We start from the raw sequence: 21,306 nt of genomic DNA, 5'->3' as shown, positions 1-21,306 counted from the left end.
TTGTTTGAATGAAGTGAGTGCATCTTTTGCATGAGTTAGATTGTCTGGTCCTTGTGAGCTACCTGAGATGGTTGCGCCTGGCTATCAGTGTGTTTTTCATGTAGTTTAAAAGTGCATGCAGGGCTGTGCTCTATGGAAAAGAATTTGGTTTCTTTCATCCCCTTAATTTGTGAACAGTAGAAGATGAAGAAAAGAATAAGGATTTGATTACCAGTAATTAGAATGTATATTAATAAGAACGTAGAAAGAGTGTAAAGTTAGAAGGAAGTGAAAAAAAAAGAGAAATGTATTTTTTAAAATAGGGCATGTCGAAAGAGTTAGGAAAGACTTCTTGGCTTTGTCAGCGCCAGAATGACGAGCACAGAGTGCGATGCAGATTTGGCCTTGGTGATGGATACCAGGGGGGCCAGGGAGGCTGGCTAGCAGCCCAGAATTCTTAGCTCTTGGAAGATGGTAAGAGTGAAATGCATTTTCTGAACGGCAAAAGAGGCCTCCACAGGGGGTGGAGAGCTGGAGTTGTTTAGTTAGTTTTTAAAATGACCTATTGAGTGGATGTGTTTCAGTCCACAATAAAATAAAAGGGATTGAAGAACTCTGGGCTGGGAAGGTTTAGTATGACAGTGTGTGAATTCTATTGCGTTCTGGAAGGGTTAAATAGAAAAAGAGAGAATGTGAGCAGGGCTATTGTGGAAGATTATGTAGAATGGAAATATAGATGCTTGCAAAGCAGGGCAACTTCCCTACCCCTCCCAATGAGAGAGGGAGAAGGGAGGGGGGATAGACTAGCAGAGCAGCGGTGACCTTGTGTGATAACAGCATTCCAATGGGTTCGCAGAGCACAGACAGAAGATTATGGTCTGGACCAAAGTATAATGCAGTTGTTCAGAACACATGTGATTTAGTATCAAGAACAAACTTATGAATAATTTTCAACAGGTTATTCCATTTGTACATAGAGAATTACACTTTCAAATGGCCTAGTCTGAGAAAAGAAGGATTGTTTTGAGAAAAATTAATTTACTAGATATATTAGTGAGTGTTTCAGATGTAATAGTATAAGAAAATGTTACTCCTATTGTTTGAATAGTATTCAGAATAAGTGATTGATTTGTGTGCAGTTTAAAGGCAAGAAGAAAAAGAGATTTATTGGTTGTCTGTTGTGTCCATTTTTGTTGTTGATTTTTTTTGTTTCACTGTTGGTCCATGTCATAGTATACAGGTTTTCTATTTAAATAAATATTGAGTTGGGGGGTCTCTGATTGGCATACTGATTAGTGTTTTTGCTAGTGGATCCCTAGTGGAGAGAACTGATCATGTGAGGGTAGGTATCTAATATTGATTGTGTTGCTCATAAGAGTGGTCTGGTGGGAATGTATATATGCGTGTATATATTGGATTTGTATAAAGGTCTTTGTATGCAGTTTGTCCATGGGACACCATTGCAGTGGGCCCAGTGCCCCACCTGCTGAGTAGAGGTGCAGAGTGTGTTTGTGCAAATGTCAAAATGTTAACATAACACAGTTAGAGCTGTGATTTTACCCAGAAGTAAGATGCCTTTTTGTTTAAAGATGAGAAAGTGGATTGGTTATAAAAAAAAAGGCCCATTTAAACAGGGTAAGATGTCTGTGCAGAAAAAGATTTGGTACCTTTAATAACAAGAATAAAAGGTTTACGCACAGTATGGAACTTCCTGGTTCATGACAATTGAAAGTTGTGAAAGTAAATGTATATCTTTTTCTCTTTTTAATGCTGCCTTAAATGTTATTATAAGATAGTAATGTGATTTTCAATGCTGCTACATGTTTTGTTCTTTTGGCTGGAGGTTGGGGCTCGTCCTGTCTAAGACAGCAGACAGGGGTTTTTTTTTTTAGAAGAGAACTTGGGGTTCTCTTTACATTGAAAGGATGTTAGGGTGTGAATGAGCTCCAAGCATAGGTTTTAAAGTAAGTATTTGTATAAGGTATTTTTACTAAGTGGTTGACTTTCTGTCCAATATTTTGTGTGTTGTTGTTTTTTTTTGTGGTTTGATTTGTTTCGTTTCAGTGCAATGGGAAATATTATTATCTCTGTGTTATGGTGAGTATTGATGCAACTTTGTGTTAGACAGATTACGTGTGCACTGACACTGCATGATGCATGACATGCATGAGAAAGATATAGTCCTTTGAGTAACTAATATTGTGTTTTCCTTTTTGTGGCTTTTGTGTTTGGTATATGTATTATTTTATGTTATACGCATGTAAATATTGTGTGTTTTATGTTTTCTTTGGCTTATTGTGCATTGTGGTAGGTATGCTGATCGATCTTAAGGCTGACAAGTTAAGGAGGCCAGCATACTGGGTTTTGGGTTGCAGTTTCACTGTGCATGAAATGCATGGCATTGTGTTGTGTGTCACAGCTCCTTTGCATGTGTTGCTGGGATTTGTCTATGCTTTCTGTGCTTAGCACAGCCAGTATACCTGCTGCCTTGGTATGCTTGTTTCTGTTTTGTATTCTTTTGACAATTCTATTTTTGATACTAGTACAAGCTCCTCTGTGGGGAATTTGTTCTGGTCCCTAAATTTCACAGACAACACTTTAGCAGTGTATGTCTATTTTGTTACATGGTTGTTCTTTTATAGATTTCCCTTTTGCCGCCATTTCCCTAATGAATGTCGCATAGTGCCTGGTTATGGGGGATTTTTACCATTTCCTTGTCCTTACTCCTTCATGGGAATAAAAGGCCTCAAAAGAAGTAGTGTGTTTTGTAATAGATAAACAATTATAATGAATTCTCGATATTAATAGGCACACACATCATTTTATGACAATGACATTTGGACATGTGCTAAAAGATGTTCTAGCCCTCTCAAAAGTGCTATGTATCTCCTACAATTTTGTTTATGCCCAGTGCTACACCCGGGGGTTGATGGTTTTGACTGAAGTGAAATATGTTTCAGATTTCCTTCTGTCAAAAATGGGGGAGGAAGCTAGCTCCCCGCTAGCTCTCCTATAAATTAGGACTAGGTAACATGTATATTGCTCCCTCCTCTTCTCCAATTTTTATTAGCCTGTCCTGCTTTGCTCTAAAAGGGGAATTAGATGTGGGTAGTTTTGTTCTACAAGTGTAGGGTAATAACACCATTATTGTAGTCGTGTGAGTACATTGCTAGTTCTTTATTAGCTAGTCTGTGAAAATAAACTGATAGTCTTTATTAGAGAAGACGCCCCAGACTAATGTTTCCTTGTTTGACCTTTGAAGGGAACAATAGTTCTGTACTTTTTTCTTGTTTCACATTCCTAGGTAACGACATCATTATTGTGCAGCACTGAGTAAAGGTGCACAGGTATCACAAGTCTCTTATCTTTTAGCCTGTATAGTTGAGCTGACATGGTCTACATAGTGAAAAAGGTGAAAGATGCTTGTGTGATCCTCAGCAAAATATCCTCAGCAAAATATTTTTCTGTTGAAATTATAGCTTTGTAGAAGTTAGTTTCCTGCTGCTTCCCATAGTATGTGAGCATGGTCATGAGCAAAAAATAAATAAATAAATAAATAAAGTTGTTTTGAGTAAAAAAAAGAGAATATTAGAAGTGTTTGATGTTTTGCACAACAGTGAAGGTTCACAAAGTGGACGCTGTGTGCATGCTATAGGAATAGCGGTTTGAAATTCCCTTTTTGAGGGTTCTCAAGTGAAAATGCGGGAATACAACATGTCTGTTTTGTTTTATTTTTTCTCTTCTCTTAGAATTAACGTATACGTCCGACCACAGGTAATTCAGTGGAAAAGTCAAATATGTAATGTATTACCTATTGTTAGCACAAATTTATTGATAGGCCTGAGATGTTTTTTTCATTCCAATTCACACCGCCCAGCAAATGTTTGGGGTGTCCTGAGACCAAATTGTTTTGACCCTTTGTTGACAGACTATTTGTATGCTTTGACTAAAGATCTTCGTTCCCTTCATCAGCAGGTAGCAGACACACTGAAGCCGCAACCGGAGGGGCCTGGACACACCATCCAACATGAGGACTGAATAGTCATCCGAAGATACCAGCGGAAGTCTTGCTTGGAGCCGAGGCAGGTGCTGCTTGCCACCCAAACCGCACTCAGGATCCGGGGTCATAAGTCGTGCACCCATGCTAGCCGTGTAAAGAGGGTCCAGCTTCTGTTGCCCTATGATGAGTGGGTGAGAAAGGGCGTCGCTGATGACAAATACGCTTCTCAGATGCTTTATTGAGAGGTGAGGAGCCTGATCAAAAGGAGGAGAGGCCGGCTCTGATTGCTAGTGGTGAGGTCTCTCTTGATCACAGTGAGCGAACATCAGCGGATAAGTCCCCTGCCATTGAGCCCCCCACTCTGTTCACAGATCCAGAGGTGTGAGGGAGCACTCGATACAATCTGTGGCCCAAGAAAGGAGAGCAAGGCACCGGAAGAAGGGCTGAGTAAGGGAAGTAGGGAAGGACTAAAGAAAGTGTTAGGGATGGACTGCTGGAAGAGCCCTGGTGCACTGTTGAGACATTGTCAGGTGGGACACTAGGATTGCGCTTGGGCCCAGATTAAGTGCTCCTCTGAGTCGCGAAGCTGTGCGACTCCGTCGTGGGAGTTAGGGAATGAACAATAGAAGCCTGCCTGTGAGGCTTTAACGGACACAGGGAGAAGATCCCTTGAAGGGAGAAGATCCCCTCTGGTTGGCCTCAGTGTGAACTGTTTTTCCCCTAGTTTACTTTAGGAAAATGAGTCCCTTTGAATGTTCCTTTTCCGCAGGAGGAGCAGCCTCTGCGGCTCCTTGTCCAGATGCCCCTGCCCATATTTGGTTCACATGGTCTACAAATTTAATATTGTGTTTGTTTGTATCCTAACTATTGCTTTCATATTTCTCTTTAGAGAATTAGTTTCTTATTGCTTAGCGCATACCCTCATGAGTACTATTCCAACACCACATGGGAGTGACCCTAGTTCCTCACGAGGAGGAGCCCTGGGAAGTTCATTAGGATGATGTAGTATTCCATTGTTGCACCAGACACATGTTACTTATAGTACTGCAGATTATTGGGTGTGTGGGTCATTGCCTTCAAACACACAAGGGTGAAAAAAAAATGTTGCTTCTATTCTTGCCCTATGGAAGTAGCTGTGAGGGTTATTATACTTTGAGTAGTATCACATCTCCGACTTGTCCAACTGAAATTCCTCTACAGGGTCTATGTAATGGGGCCTCAATTGGAACGGATGGGCAGGGTAGACTGGGTGCTTGTTGACGCAGATGCGGCCAGCTGGGAACCTTTTTCTACATAGTCTGGAAATGTGCACTGATCCAACCCTAGTGGCGCGACATCCATGACATTATTAATACTGTCTTGTCCATGCAGCTCCGTGTGGAAGCCCGTAGGTGTCTTTTAAACATCTTGGAACCAACCGATTTAAATGTTTGTTTGACACAATGGGTTACATTGGGACCAATGCTGACCAAGAGGAATATTGCGCAGCGATGGGGTGCACCGCTCCCACCTCCAGTTTAAAGTTTTGAGAAAAGCTTGGATTGGGCAATGTACAGAGAAAAAAACTGTGTATGTGTCCCGCGGATGTCCCAAAAAATGGTCTAGTGTATGGAGCTTGTGGAACTTCAATCGAGTAGGAATATGTCAGCCTCCTTTGACTCCTACTAACGATGATCCCCCTCACCCTAGACCTTCCCCCCTGTATAAATGTATCCTATTACTTACCTGCTCTACCGATGATGCCTACTGTATTACCCACTCTGAAATGTCGCTGTATTGCTGATGTCCGTTTCTTCCTAATAAAAAATGTTTTTTAAAAAAGCAAACAATGGAGTCAATGCCCATGCGCACTATCACCTAAAGGAGTAGTCACCTACCGTGTGACTGAAAAGACTTCTTCGAAGAAAAACAACTTGCAAACATCCGGACCCAACACTAACCCTGGGCGAAGAACTACGCTCCGTTCGCGGAGTTTGCGGAGTTTCGGCAACTCCGCGCTCCGCGGAGAACGCGAAGTTGTCGAATACTCCGCAAACTGCTGCGTAGCGTAGTTCTCGCGTGCTCAATAGCATTTTCGCGTGCGCGAGGATGCTTGTCGGTAAGATCGAGTTGCCGAACACGCAGAAACTGCAATCTGGCACAGAATAATTTGCGAACACGTTAGTAGTGACCGGAAAAAAGGGGACGCGAGCGGGTGGGACAAACCTCATGGGTAACTTCTCGCGCTACACATCCCGAGCATGCAGGCAATCAATCAATCAATCAATCAGGATATTTTTATAGCGCGCTACTCACCCAGAGGGTCTCAAGGCGCTTGGGATAGGGGGGTCCGCTACTGCTCAAACAGCCATGTCTTGAGTTGCTTACTGAAGCAGAGGTGGTCTTGGGTCAGGCGGAGGTGGATGGGGAGGGAGTTCCAAGTCTTGGCTGCCAGGTAGGAGAAGGATCTTCCTCCCATGGTGGATCTTCGGATGCGTGGCACGGCGGCGAGGGCGTGGCTGGTCGATCGTAGCTGGCGGGTGGGAGTGTAGAAGATCAGGCGGTTGTTGAGGTACCTGGGGCCCAGGTTGTTGAGGGCCTTGTGTGCGTGGTTGAGGAGTTGGAACGTGATTCTCTTGCTGACGGGGAGCCAGTGAAGGTCTCTCAGGTGTCCGGAGATGTGGCTGTGTCGGGGGATGTCCAAGATGAGTCGCGCGGAGGCGTTCTGGATGCGTTGGAGTCTTTTCTGGAGTTTGGCTGTGGTTCCGGTATAGAGGGTGTTCCGAAGTCCAGTAGGCTGGTAACGAGTGCCTGTGTGACCATCTTCCTTGGTTTCGGTGGGGAGCCATCGGAAGATCTTTCGGAGCATGCATAGGATGTTGAAGCATGATGATGAGATGGCGTTGACGTGTCTGGTCATCGAGAGGGAGGAGACCAGGATGAAGCCCAGGTTGCGTGCGTGGTCCGTTGGTTTTGGTGCGCTGCCCAGGGCAGGGGGCCACCAGGAGTCGTCCCAGGCGGAGGGTGATGATCCAAGGATGAGTACTTCCGTTCCGTCTTGTCTGAGTTCAGTTTCAGGCGGCTGTTCCTCATCCACTCGGCTACGTCTTTCATCCCTTCGTGTAGGTTGGTTCTGGCGGTGGCTGGGTCATTGGTGAGGGAAAGGATCAGCTGGGTGTCGTCGGCGTAGGAGATGATGTTGAGGTTGTGTTGGCGTACGATGGCTGCGAGGGGGCTCATGTAGACGTTGAAGAGGGTGGGGCTGAGTGATGATCCTTGTGGTACGCCACAGATGACTTCGGTGGCCTTGGATCTGTACGGGGGAGACGGACTCTCTGGGTTCTTCCGGTGAGGAACGAGATGATCCACTCCAGTGCCTTCTCTTGGATTCCGATGTTGCTGAGGCGCTGCACTAGGGTGCGGTGGCAGACAGTATCGAATGCTGCGGAGAGGTCCAGGAGGATGAGGGCCGCTGTTTCCCCGTTGTTGAGCAGGGCTCGGATGTCGTAGGTGGCTGCTATGAGGGCAGTCTCGGTGCTGTGGTGGGCGCGGATGCTGGACTGCGAGTGGTCGAGGGATCCGTTCATCTCGAGGAAGGCAGCAAGCTGTCTGTTGACGGTCTTCTCGATGACTTTGGCAGGAAAGGGGAGGAGCGAGATGGGGCGGTAGTTCTTGAGGTCGGCGGGGTCCGCTGATGGTTTCTTCAGGAGGGCGCTGAGTTCGGCATGCTTCCAGCTCTCCGGGAAGGTGGCGGTGCTGAAGGAGCAGTTGATGATGTCCCGGAGTTGGGGTGTGATGACGGAGTCGGCCTTGTTGAAGACATGGTGGGGGCATGGGTCGGTTGGTGATCCGGAGTGGATGGTGTTCATCGTGTGGATGGTGTCTTCGGTGCTGACCGGGGTCCAGTCGCAGAGGGTGGTCGTGGGGGGTGTTGGTTCGGTGGTCTTGCGAGAAAGTGATGTCGTTGTTTCCGGCGCTGGGGTTGGAGAGCTCTTTGACGATGCTGAAGAGTTCCTTGCTGTTGTGTGCGTTGTTGTCGAGACGTTCCTTGAATGCTGTCTTTTTGGTGGTGTGGATCAGCTGGTGGTGTTAGCGGGTGGCGTGCTTGAGGGCAGTCATGTTGTCTGTAGTTAGGTTTTTTCGCCAGGCTTTCTCGAGGGTATGGCAGTTCTTGGAATTCTTGAGGTCGTCGTTGAACCAGGAGGCTTTCTTGCTGCCGGGCCTGCTGGGATGGTTTTTCAGAAGTGCAAGGTCGTCAGCGCAGTTGGTGATCCACTGTGTGAGGTTGTTGGCTGTTTGGTTGGGGTCCGTTGAGCTGGCGGGAGGGTTCTGGCTCAGTGAAGTGGTGAGCTGGTCGGTGGTGATCTTGTTCCAGCTCCTGCTGGGAACCTGTTGCGGGTGGTGGTGAGTCGTGGTCTTTCTGAAGCTGAAGTGGACGCAGCTGTGGTCTGTCCAGTGGAGTCCGGTGGAGTGGCTGAAGGAGATGTACTTGCTGGAGGAGAAGACTGGGTCAAGCGTGTGTCCGACGTAGTGGGTGGGGGTGTTCCCCAGTTGCTTGAGTCCGTGGTTGGCGAGGTTGTCCAGCAGGGTGGTGCTGTTGTTATCGTTGTTGTTCTCCAGGTGGAAGTTGAGGTCCCCTAGGAGGATGTAGTCAGCGGAGACGAGGGCGTGCGGGCTGATGAAGTCTGCGATGTCTTCGCTGAATTGTGTGCGAGGTCCTGGGGGTCTGTAGATGAGGGTGCCTCTGAGTGTGGTCTTGGGGTCAGTGTGTATCTGGAAGTGAAGATGTTCGGTGGCTGTGAGGGTGTCGTCTGAGTTGGTCGTGATGCGGATGGTGTTCTTGTGGACGATGGCGATGCCTCCTCCGGTCTGGTTGACGCGGTCTCTCTGGGTGATCTTGTATCCGTCCGGGATGGCGACGGCGATGTCGGGCGCTGAGGAGGCATTCATCCATGTTTCCTTGAGGAAGGTGATGTCTGGAGATGTGGTGTCGAGCAGGTTCCAGAGTTCCACGGCGCTCCCGAAGACGAAAAACGGCTCGCGAACGGGTTAAGCAAGCTACTACGCATGTTCGCGGAGTTATGCGTAGTTCGCGGAGTGCAAGTGCGTCTTCGCGTAGCTCCGCGGAGTGCGGCTACGCGAACTACGCCCAGGCTTACCCAACACTAGATGGCAGGACTATGCAAAGCATATGATCTACAGCTCACATGCCTCGAACTCTTATCTTCTGCTGTATGGAGGAAGAAGAAATCACTGGGAACTAATACATCTCTAAATCTACCCCCAATTAGTATTCATTTTACTTAGTAACTATCTTACTTTCTTCCAATAAGCAGACATTAAACAACGTGTGAATCAATAAAATGTAAATTAAAAACAATCTGGTAAACACAAAATAGCTGATCTATAAAAAGCTAAAATGATTTAAACAGACTTTGAATTTAGCATTTAACTTTCACGTGTGCTGAAAGCACATTGCAGGTCAAATAGTGCAGACTTAAAATCGATTCATAATTGTGTATATGCGCAAATGTTTATATAATTAATAGTTGAAGTAAGTCCTTTTTTACATCCTTTTCCTTACCTTTCTCTTTATCCGGTATCTCTGTGAAAAAAAATGTGGTATAGATTAATTTAAGTTTCAAGCTCAGAGCCATACACTTATAGTGTTATGAAAGAGATGATTAGCCTAACAAATGGGGAGATTCTCCAACATGCCAGTTTTTCTCAAATTCAGCACTCCAGCATTTCAGAGGCACTCACATGTCTGCAAATCTCTCAACTTCTGAGTAGGCCACTTGGCTTCTCATTACCCATTCTCCCATTTTACATGCACTAAATCAAATTCCTTCCTAAAGTATATGCGCAAATGTTTATATATAATTAATAGTTGAAGTAAGTCCTTTTTGACATCCTTTTCCTTACCTTTCTCTTTATCCGCTATCTCTGTGAAAAAAAAATGTTGTATAGATTAATTTAAATTTCAAGCTCAGAGCCATACACTTATAGTGTTATGCAAGAGGTGATTAGCCTAACATTTGGGGAGATTCTCCAATATGCCAGTTTTTCTCAAATTCAGCACTCCAGCATTTCAGAGGCACTCATATGTCTGCAAATCTCTCAACTTCTGAGTAGGCCACTTGGCTTCTCATTACCCGTTCTCCCATTTTACATGCACTAGATCAAATTCCTTCCTAAAGTCATTTCACCATTCCATCTAAATCAATCTGTTGAGCTGCTCGTATTTTTCTCGATGCCTCAAACAGTCGCAGATAGAGCTCTACACACCTTAGATGTCAAGAGAGCATTACTGTACTATATTGAAAGGACACAAGCTTTTCGTAAAACAAAACTTTTTGTGTCTCTCACCGCCTCATAAAGGCAATCCCATATCAAAATCAGGAATCGCTAGGTGGATTGTTAAGTGCATACAAATATGTTATCAAAAAGCCAAACGAACATTAACAATTCCTCCAAAAGCCCATTCTACAAGGCATTCTTAGGGAATATTCCCCTAGATGATATATGCAAAGCAGCTACATGGTGTACACCGCTCACATTCCCAAAGCATTACTGTGTAGATGTGCAAACTAAACAACAAGCCACTGTGGGCCAGGCTGTACTAAAAACTCTCTTTTAAACAACTGCAACAGATACTGGTGGTCGCCGCTAAGTGTGGGTACTGCTATACAATCTATGCACAGTGAAAAGCTTGTGTCCTTTCAATATAGTACAGTAATGCTCTCTTAACATCTAAGGTGTGTAGAGCTTTTTCTGCGACTGTTTGAGGCATCAAGAAAAATACGGGCAGCTCAACAGATTGATTTAGATGGAATGGTGAAATGACTTTAGGAAGGAATTTAGGATTAGTACGAAGAACCACTTTGTTAAAATGCATTTGCAGAAAGGGTTCTTGAATGGTAAATGCGTGTAGTTCACTAACCCTTCTGAGAGAAGAAATAGCTACTAGGAAAGCTACTTTCCAGGTTAGGAATTGCAGTTCACATTTATGTAACGGTTCAAATGGAAGTCCCATTAATGTGAGAACAATGTTTAAGTTCCACACTGGGGAAGGTGGCGTTCTGGAAGGAATTTTTCTTTTGAGTCCTTCCATGAAAGCTTTTATAGCTGGTACTCTAAAAAGAGATAGATGTTGTCTATTTTGTAAGTATGCTGCAATGGCAGCGCGGTGTAGCCTGATAGATGTATAGGCTAAGTTACACTTTTGAAGGTGTAATAGATATCCTATAATGTGTTGAATGGACACATCTAAGGGATTTGTCTGGTTGTTTTGGCAGTATATGACAAACAGTTTCCACTTTGCAGCATAACATGGTGTATTAGTGGGACGTCTCGCTTCTTTGATAACGTTCATGCATTCTGGAGGAAGGTTGAGGTAACCAAACTCTATGACTTCAGGAGGCAGATCGCTAGGTTGAGCTGAGCTGGGTCCGGGTGTCTGATCTCTCCATGGTTCTATGTTAATAGGGGTGGAGATAGGCTTAGTGTTTGGTGTGGTACTACAGACATTTGTAACAGAGTGGTGTACCACGGTTGTCTGGCCCAAGTAGGAGCGACTAGAATGAGCGTCAGGGAATGTTGCTGTAGTTTGCGTACCACTAACAGAAGAAGTGGGAGAGGAGGAAAAGCGTACGCAAATAGTTCTGACCAGTTCATCCATATTGCATTGCCTTTGGACAATGGGTGTGGGTATCTGGGCATTTTGCGTTTTCGTGGGTGGCAAAGAGGTCTATTTGAGGTTGTCCCCACATTTGAAAGAACGGATGAAGAACTTGTGGATGAAGTTCCCACTCGTGGATCTGCTGTGTTTGTCGACTTAGTAGATCTGCCATAGTGTTTTGTACTCCTGGGACATGTTGGGCTAAAAGGAAGATCTTGAGTGGTATAGCCCATCTCCATATCTGCTGTGCTAACTGAGAGAGCTGCAGAGAGTGTGTCCCCCCTTGTTTGTTTATGTAATACATAGCGGTCATATTGTCTGTGCGGACTAAGACAGCTTTGCTTGACACTTGAGTTTGAAAGGCTTTTAGGGTTAGAAACACAGCTAGCAACTCTAAGTGGTTGATGTGGAGTAGCTTTTGTTGCGGTGTCCACCTGCCTTGCATGGTGTGATGCAGTAGATGAGCTCCCCAGCCGGAGAGCAATGCGTCCACTGTCATGACTATTTGAGGAACTGGCTCTAGAAACTGTCGTCCTTTGGAAAAGTTTTTGGTGTTCCACCATTACAGAGAACGACGAGTCCGACCGTCTACCAACACTAAGTCTGTTAATGGACCCTGAGCCTGGTTCCATTGGCCTGCTAGGCACTCTTGAAGTGGACGCATTTGCAGGCTTGCGTGAGGTACTACAAATATGCAAGATGCCATCATTCCTATGAGCTGCATGAACACTTGAGCTGGAAATGAGTGTTGCAGTTGGAATCTTGTTAGGAGAGTTTGTACACTTGTTATCCTTGCTGGAGAGGGATAGGCTAGCGTTAGTTGGGTGTTTATTGTAGCGCCGACATATTGTTGTATGTGTGAGGGTTGCAGGTGTGACTTGGTGTGATTTATGGTGAATCTAACGTCGTGAAGCAGTTGAATGGTAGCGTGTGTTTGTTGTACACACTGGCTGCATGAACTGGCTTTCATGAGCCAGTCGTCCAGATGCGGGAAGACATGAAAATGTTGTCTTCTAAAGTGTGTTGCTACTACTGCTAGGCATTTAGTAAACACCCTTGGTGCTGTTGTGACTCCGAATGGGAGCACTTTGAACTGGTAGTGTTGCCCGTCTATCACAAATCTGAGATATTTTCTGTGCGCTGTGTGAATGGGAATATGAAAGTAGGCGTCCTTGAGATCTAAAGTGACAAGGAAGTCGTTTTGTACCAGGAATGGCAGGACTTGTTGTAGTGTGACATATGAAAATGATCCGACTGTATGTAAATATTTAAGAGGCCTGAGATCTAGGATAGGTCTTAGGGATCCATCCTTTTTTGGTATTAGAAAGTATAGGGAGTATACTCCCTTGTTTCCTGTCTTAGCAATGTTAAGTGTTCTTGTGACATTGGACGCTGCTTGGGTGGTATGTTTGGGGGGGTGGATGTTAGTTCGAGACAGTAACCTGATTGAATTATTTGTAGCACCCACCTCTGTCTGAAGTGATGTTTTCCCATGCTGACAGGTATTGTTGTAGTCTTGCCCCGACAGGAGTGGAATGGGGCAGTGGAAGGGGAGGAGAGTCATTGGGCAGGGGTAGAGGCAGAGCGGGAGTTGTTATTCTTACCTCTGCCTTTGTTATTGTTACCCCTGTAACCACGTCTTTGGTAGCCCTTACTGTAGGTGGACGGTGTAGTGGCTTTATATGAGGTGGACGGTGTATCTGAGGAGTATCCCCTAGTGGCACCTCAATAGGATGAGCGACGAAAGGAACGTCTAGGAGCCTGCGACTGCAGGGCTCCCATAGATTTTTCTGTGTCTGTATCCTTTTTCATTTTCTCAATGGATACATCCACATTAGGTCCAAATAAATGTTGCTCATCAAAGGGTTGATTTAAAATGGCACTTTGTACTTCAGGTTTGAACCCTGATAGGCATAGCCAGGCATGTCTACGCAATAAGACACTGGTGTTAACTGCCCTGGAGGCAGTGTCTGCTGCATCAAGTGCACACCTAATGGAGGTGTTTGGAATATTTTTCCCTTCCTGGATAAGCTCATTTGCTCTATCCTTATATTTGTCAGGGAGGTGTCTCATTAGTGACTCAAGTTCGTCATAATGTGCCCTGTCGTATCTGGCCAACAGTGCTTGTGTATTGGCAATAAGCCACATGTTTGCTGCTTGAGACGCAGTCCTTTTCCCTGATGCGTCAAGTAGCTTGGACTCCTTGTCTGGTGGGAGAGCTTCACCTGAAGTCTGTGAGTTTTCTCTCTTGCATGCATTAGAAACTACAAGTGAGTCTAGTCGTACTGGACCTTTAATGTATGCTGGATCTGAAGGGGCAGCCTTATATTTTTTGTCTATCCGAGGGTTAATGACCCTAGTTCTGACTGGGTCCTTGAAGACTTGAGGAGTGTGCTTAATTACTCCTTTAAGCATTGGTAAGGTGGATGAGGACCTTTGTGCATTGTCAAAAGTGTCCATTAAAAAGTCTTCATCTACAGGATCTGTATGCATATCTACCCCATGATATTGAGCAGCTCTGTGGATTAACTCATTAAACCCTATAGTGTCTTCTGGTGGGGAAGGCCTTGAGGGGTATAAGTCATCTTGGGTGACATTTGGGACGTCTAGGGTGTTATAGTCATCCCATGGGTCAGGTGAGCCTGTAGGAGTAGCTGGATCAGGTATGTTATCCCCCATATCATCAGAGCTATCATCCCTATCTGGTTTAATAGAGGATGCTGGGGAATGTGGTAGTGGGGGAGGAGGTGGTGATGGGATAGGTGGAGGAGAAGGGGAAGGAAGTCTCAAAGTAGAGGTAACCATGTCCTTCTTTTTAGAATGAGGGCTGGAGCTGGTTTATCCAGTGGTCTCTTCTGTGAAGCCAAAGTTAGCTGTCCAGTAATTGGATCTCTAGCCAGAGTCTTTTGCGCAGGGTCTGGATAAAATAAGTCCTCTGCAGGAGGCCGATCCTTTGGTGCCGAGGAAGGTTTCGACCCTAAAGGGGTTTTCTTTGGCTTTTCGGATCCGAGGATTTTTTCGGATCCGGTATATTTTTAGGATCCTACGTTTTTTTCGGTTCCGGTGTCGTTTTAGAATCCGAAGCAGGTTTGCTTGGTTCCGACCTGGGTTTTGGTGCTTAAGGAGTAGTGGTTTGTTTCAGTGCCGGTGGTTTGGCTGTTGGCGAGGCTGGTGCCGTTGTCTTTTTCAGTGCCGGTAGGTGTGCGCCGGCACCGTGGGGAGGCCAACGCGAGCCCGAGTCGCCGGAAGGCTTAGTTGGCTTCTTGGGTGTGTCGAGGAAGGGTCGGGGTCGACAGTCTTACTTACGATCCGCTGTCCTGGAGTGATGTCCTCGACATCAGAACCGTCTGCCTCGGAGTTGCTGTCGACGTTGTGTTGTTCAGGAACGTTAACGCCTTCTTCGAAGTTGTCATCTGGAATCGGAGCTGAAGATCGAGCCATTGCTCTCCTTGCTCTTCGGTCCCGGATAGTCTTTTTGTAGCAGAAAGAGGCACAAGCGGAACAGTCTTTGGCCTCATGCTCCGGGGCGAGGCAAAGGTTACACACCTCATGAAGGTCAGTGTGGGGAAACTTCGACCCACATTGAGGACACTTTTTAAATGGCGTCCTTTCCATGAGTGGGAGTCGAGGCCTAGTTAGGCCCGAAGGATGTTGACGATTCCTAGCGTCGACGATTACCGGAATGGAAATCTTCGGTATTGAAGAATAGCGCTGACTGGAAAGCGTTCGAAACTGAGTTTTAATCAGTTGGTGAGGATTGCGCGCCGAAGGAAATCGGTTCCAACACGGAGCGCTGGAAACACATCCGAGCCCGGTGGCGGAAAAAAACAATCTAGGGATGGAGCCGATGCCCATGCGCAGTATAATCCAAAGGAGGAGTCACCTATCCCGTGACTTCCAAAAGACTTTTCTACAACAAAACAAACTGCAAACATCCGGGCCCAACACTAGGTGGCCATCTATGCACATTGTGTAATCTGCAGCTCATATGCCTCGAATATATATATATATATATATATATATATATATATATATATATATATATATATATATATATATATATATATATATATATATATATATATATATATATATATATATATATATATATATATATGTATATTATTGCTTCTTGTCCCCTTCTGCTCCCAGAAAAGACACAGCACTCACAGGGGAGAGTCTCCAGCTTTATTGAGACTCTTCAACGCTTAGTACATGCAGTACCAAAACCATTTGGCGAGGCTCCACGTGGGTTTTTCCCTTGTGGAAGATGCAAAGCCTGCTGTCGTAAATAATTAATTTACCGGTGCTTAATTTCTATAATCAATAAGAATAACTCATAATAAAATAAGAGGCAAAATCCGTGATATTTGAGGTTTCTCAAAAGGGTTTTATTCCTATAAAAGGAATTGGGTGATTAGTATATTGGCTCGAGCCAAGGTGGCATACCATTCCGTCACCACATAGGTTCGGGAAGGGACAGACTGACAGAGTCAATGGTAATATGCGGATATGCAAGTATGCGACAATACATAATTGACAGGCATTCATATATATAGTCAATGCATTACAGTAAAGGCATATGCAGGAGGCGTAAGAGCTGAGAAGAGAGATAAGAATACATATACGTAATACAAGAGGCGTTACAATAGGCGTGCATGAAGGCGTGGACAAGAACGTCATTGTACATGATGTCACAGAATGGGTGGATCCATAAATGAATCCAGCAGTGTCAGCAGAATTACATGGCAGAGATGCGCGCGCAGCGGGGTGACGTGTAATGTACGTGTAACTTGAAGGGTGAAGGGGGACTTGACATTTAGTCCTACAAGTGTAGACGGATGTCTGGATGTCAGATCAACCTAATCCCCAAATCGTATCTAATATCTCATGTTTAAGGAACTGCATTATCTGGAGGGAAAAGGTTTCTCGGACAAGTGGTTATTTCTATACTGGTTATGAGTGCGTGTATGAGCGTCTGCGTGTCTACATGAGACGCGAGGGGTGCGAGGGAGGGCATGGGCCTACCATGGAAACAGGGCCATGGATTACTTGCATAAAGACAGTGAGGCCTACCCTCTGCCCTGCAGCTGGAAGGATGTTGACGTGAATCTACCAGACAGGAATGTATTTTCGAGGAGTGCAGCAGATAATTCGAAGGTTGAAGGCAGTCTTGGCAGGCAACGGGTTGAGCCGAGCACCGTTAGCCGTGCCAAAAAGTAAGGCAAGGGTCACTGGCACAGAGGCAGTCTGGGCTGAGGTTTTCGAAGTCAGAAGGCAGGAAAGAGGCTCGATGACAGAATTCAGGCCTACTTCGCCAGAGCTGAAAAACGTGTAAGGTATACCACAAAAAGACGTTGGCATAGCATATTTAGGAACTGAATATCCAATCCGTTCATGGCGGATCGAAAAGAGAACATGTTAACGTTAGACGCAAATGTATTTGCGTCTTCATAACTAGCACAGGAGGGAAGTTACATGCACTTCAAGCTCGTACATGGAGTCGGTGGGGTCTAAGATAGGGGACACAATCGATCATATAATTTATATTACCTCATTCCCTCCTTGTCCCCTACGGACCCTTCATGATATATCGATCTGCATGAATCGATCAATCTGTTCATGTAACATCATTTGCTCTTCTTTCTTCTTTTGACGTTTTGAATGGGAATTTGAACGCGGAATACATGATGTGGCGCACAAGCCGCAAATCGCCGGCCCACATTGTAAACACAGGCAGCAACTGAATACTATGAGAAGGCCAATACCTAGGAAGGATAGGATCTTCCATCCCCAAGCGGTTAACGTTGTCCAGAACCAACCGGACCAAGTCCAGGTGCCTGGATTCTGATGTATCAGACTTGCAATTTTATGGAGACGTGTTATAGCTTTATATACCGTTGGCGCGTTTTCTGGAATGAAAACACAGCAACTTGACCCGATGACCTTACAGGCTCCACCCCTATCAGCTAGGATGACGTCAATAACGAGACGATTTTGAAGAACAACAACCCGCATAGCGGACTGCTCCTCTGTTAAGTTACCTAAAGCTGAGGTAGTTTCGTTCACTACTGCTTCAAGTGTTCTGGTTAATTTGCGTATCAGTTTACTGTTAAAAACAGCACCTAAGTAGGGGAAGAAACCTTTATTAAAATCTGTGTATTGCTCCCATGCTGTTTCAGTGTAGTCGACAATCGGGAGGTCTCTTCGGAGTCTATTGTTTACTAGATTGGTGTTTCTGTGATAGTCAGGAGGGGCTAGGAAAACAGGTGGCAGAAGGAATGCAATGTAACAGGTACCATCCCAATCTGGAGGCAATCGTATGTATGCAGTATGGCCACAGACAAAGTAGGAATGACGCGTAGCTCTAAACGTAGATTTGCCTTGATCACTGACTTCAATTACAGTAGTACATTTACTATGACCTAAGTGTATGGAACCATTTTTCCTGATACATAATTCACCTTTGACTGGTAACACTGACATAGCAGGCAATACTGGTGCAGTTTCGGATTCAACAGTAAGAATCATGAGGTTGATTGTGTAATTACCTAATCCATATACTTCATTTTCTAGATCAGTTCCTGTTCTAGTGGGAAGTCCTTTCCTGTCAGGGTAACAGACTTTAAGTAGAACTGAGTTCAGGTTTCCCCAAACCCAATTCCCATCGTAGACAGCAATATCAGAATTTAAGGAATTAATCAACCTAAACCATGCCCCACAGGAGCCATTGTGAGTGAATGGGTACGGAAAAAGAGGCAGAACTCCCTTGTATTTCTGGTAGGGAGGGAGGCGGCCACATATCCAACAGTTTGTAGCATTGTTAGTCTGATGAGAGTGATGTAACATACTAATGAATGTGTTGTTGCGCAGCGCAAGTCTGTAGGAAAGCTCATGTGGAGGTAATTCGCTAAAAGAATGTTCGGCAGTGACGTTATAAGCAGATTGTACACGCTTGAAAATAGGGTAGTAAATGTGCAGCAGGATACTAGCAGCGATTATCAGAAGACTCAGAAAAAGCATGATTAACAATGTCACTATACAGTGACTATGAAGTGATTTACAATATGCATGTTTCTTCAGTATTCTCTGCCTATCTCTCTCTCTGTCTCGATCTAGGGGATACATGTCAGAAACTAATTTAACCGATTCACCTAGGGGAGGACTTAAACAATTAAACTGTCTGACTTGCTAGATCGTAATTTAAGTCTATATTTTTCAGAGTCTGTTTTCTCAACCAAAGGGAGCTTTGAGTCAGTTTGTGTAGGAGGGCAGGGCTTAGAGTCCAAGTCCGAAGGGAGTCCGTGGAACTTCTTCACGTGGCTGGAATGTAGCCACCCCTTCCTGCCCTCTACTTTGACGGCTGTCCTCGTTGTTAGAAGAACCAATTTCGGGGTTTGCCAGCGGGGCTCCAACGGACTTCTCCGATCAAAGTTGCGGACGAAGACGTAATCACCCGGAACCACCTCGTGGGGCTTCACATCGGCATTGTCGGGAAAGGCTGCAGCTACCTGTGAACGACAAGATTGTAGTGCAGACATCAAGGAGGCAAGGTAATCTGTCAGCATAATACAGTCAACATCTGTAATCTTTCGCGGAACAGGCGTCCCCCACATATTCGGAGGCCTACCAAAGACCACCTCATACGGGGATAGCCCGGTTCGAGAATGGGCAACCATCCTCATATAGAAGAGGGCTACCGGCAAAGCAACTATCCAGTCAACGCCCTTCTCTCTACAGATTTTGGAAAGTCGGATTTTCAGGGTCTGATTATGACGCTCCACAAGACCTGCTGCCTCGGGATGCCGGACACAGTGGAATTTCCACTGATAGCCTAACAAGAGTGTAATGTGTTTCACAAGCTCAGATGAGAATGGCTGACCGTTATCTGAGTACACGATACGGGGCAAACCGTACCGCGGGAAGAACTCGCGAACCAGTTGCTTGGCTGTGGTTGGAGCAGTATAATCTGGGACTGGGTATGCTTCTGTCCATCGGGAAAGTGCACATACAACTACGAGGACATACTTGAAACCTCGGCAGCGGTCCATCTGGATGTAATCCATCTGGAGGATTTCAAAAGGGTGATCGGGTGGCTGAAATCCACCTTGCTCTACAGGGATGCTTTTACCTGGATTAAACTGACAACAAATCATGCAAGTACGCATTTTCTGTTTGGCTGCTGCTCGTAAGTTCTTGTTGTACCATATGTGTTGGATGCTATCTAGCATTGCCTTTTCTCCTAGGTGCGCTGGACTATGTATTGTGTTTATGATGACCTGAACCATAGAGTCGGGGAGAAACCATGTAGATTTTCCCTTCGTCATCCATCCCTGATCTGTTTGGATCCCTCCTAGTTCAGTCCACTTCTGGATTTCGTCTGGTGTGGCATGTGTCTGTATGTCAATTACATCATGGGCGGGATCCCTGACTGTCATGCAGTGTGATGGTGTCGGAACTATTGTCTTTGTCAAGTCAGTTGCATGCATTTGATTCTGAGCCGTTTGCTTAGCTGTTCGGTCTGCCAGGTCGTTACCCTGGGAGATCGTGTCGGTAACCTTTGTGTGTGCTTTACACTTCATTATAGAGATTGCAGTAGGTAGATGTATTGCATCTAGTAAACCTTGAATGAGAGGACCGTGCTGGATGTTGGCACCGTGAGAAGTTAAGTAACCTCTCTCTCGCCAGAGGACTCCAAAATCGTGAACGACTCCGAATGCATAACGTGAATCAGTGTATATGTTGACTCTCTTATTCTTGGCTTGAATACATGCTTGTGTCAGAGCGATGAGCTCTGCGGCTTGAGCTGACAAGGTGTCAATACAATTTGTTTCTATAACTTCGGTATCTGTAGTGACTGCGTAGGCTGCCACTAATTCTCCTGTACCTGTTCTCATACATGAACCATCCACATAAAGTGTCAGGTCCGGATCTGGTAATGGGACATCTGTCAAGTCCTGTCTGGGTTTTGTTGTAATAGTAATGACTTCAATGCAATCATGTGCCAAGGGATCTACTCCGTTTACTGGCAACAATGTGGCGGGATTTAATGCGCTACAGCGTCTGATTTCTATGTGTGGTTGAAACAATGTCAATTCATAACCTGTCAGTCTTGCTATGGTCAAGTGTTGGGTCTGTGTGCGATTTACAAGAACTTCCACGGAATGTGGAACTTGTACTGTCAACTGATGCCCTAATACTATGGTATCGCTCTGTCTGATTGCTAAAGCTGTCGCTGCTACTGATTTCAAACACGCAGGTAAAGCCTGAGCCACCGGATCTAATGTGCTAGAAAAGTAAGCACACGGTTTGTGTGAACCTGCTTGTTCCTGGGTGAGGACTGACAAGGCAGTACCTTCACGTTCTGTGACAAAAAGTGTAAAAGGTTTACTGTAACATGGTGTTGCTAAAACAGGTGCTTGGCATAAGGCTTTCTTTAAGTTATCAAAAGCTTGTGTATGTTCCTGAGTCCAAGGGAGGATAGTCGATGTCGCTGCCTCCTGGGTTGTCAACTGGATGAGTGGCTTTGCTAGAAATGCGTATTGGGGAATCCATTGTCTACAGTACGAGGTGAGGCCTATGAAAGCCCGCACCTCCTTTTGTGTCTTTGGTGGTGACATGTTTACAATTAACTGAATGCGATCAGGAATGAGCTGTCTCCCCACTT

The 21,306-nt window shown here is 45.3% G+C and overlaps 1 protein-coding gene across 5 annotated transcripts in view; it reads right to left on the bottom strand.

Moving 5' to 3' along the window:
• The window catches only part of LOC147703671 (butyrophilin subfamily 2 member A1-like), a 415,432-nt gene that overhangs the window by 104,964 nt on the left and 289,162 nt on the right, over positions 1 to 21,306 (bottom strand). For 4 of the 5 annotated variants that reach the window (XM_086932017.1, XM_086932019.1, XM_086932020.1 and 1 more), the window contains 2 exons: positions 9,884 to 9,904; positions 9,543 to 9,563 (listed from right to left, as the gene is read on the bottom strand). In XM_086932017.1, coding sequence (XP_086788143.1) covers positions 9,543 to 9,563; positions 9,884 to 9,904 — 42 coding nt within the window. The remainder of the gene's footprint in view (positions 1 to 9,542; positions 9,564 to 9,883; positions 9,905 to 21,306) is intronic. The other variant, XM_086932018.1, reaches the window with a different exon arrangement.

This window comes from Lissotriton vulgaris, chromosome 7 (assembly GCF_964263255.1).
Source record: "Lissotriton vulgaris chromosome 7, aLisVul1.2, whole genome shotgun sequence".
In the NCBI taxonomy this organism is placed as follows: domain Eukaryota; kingdom Metazoa; phylum Chordata; class Amphibia; order Caudata; family Salamandridae; genus Lissotriton; species Lissotriton vulgaris.
The sequence above is the reverse complement of the archived record's forward strand: the minus strand, read 5'-3'. Positions and strand labels throughout refer to the sequence as shown.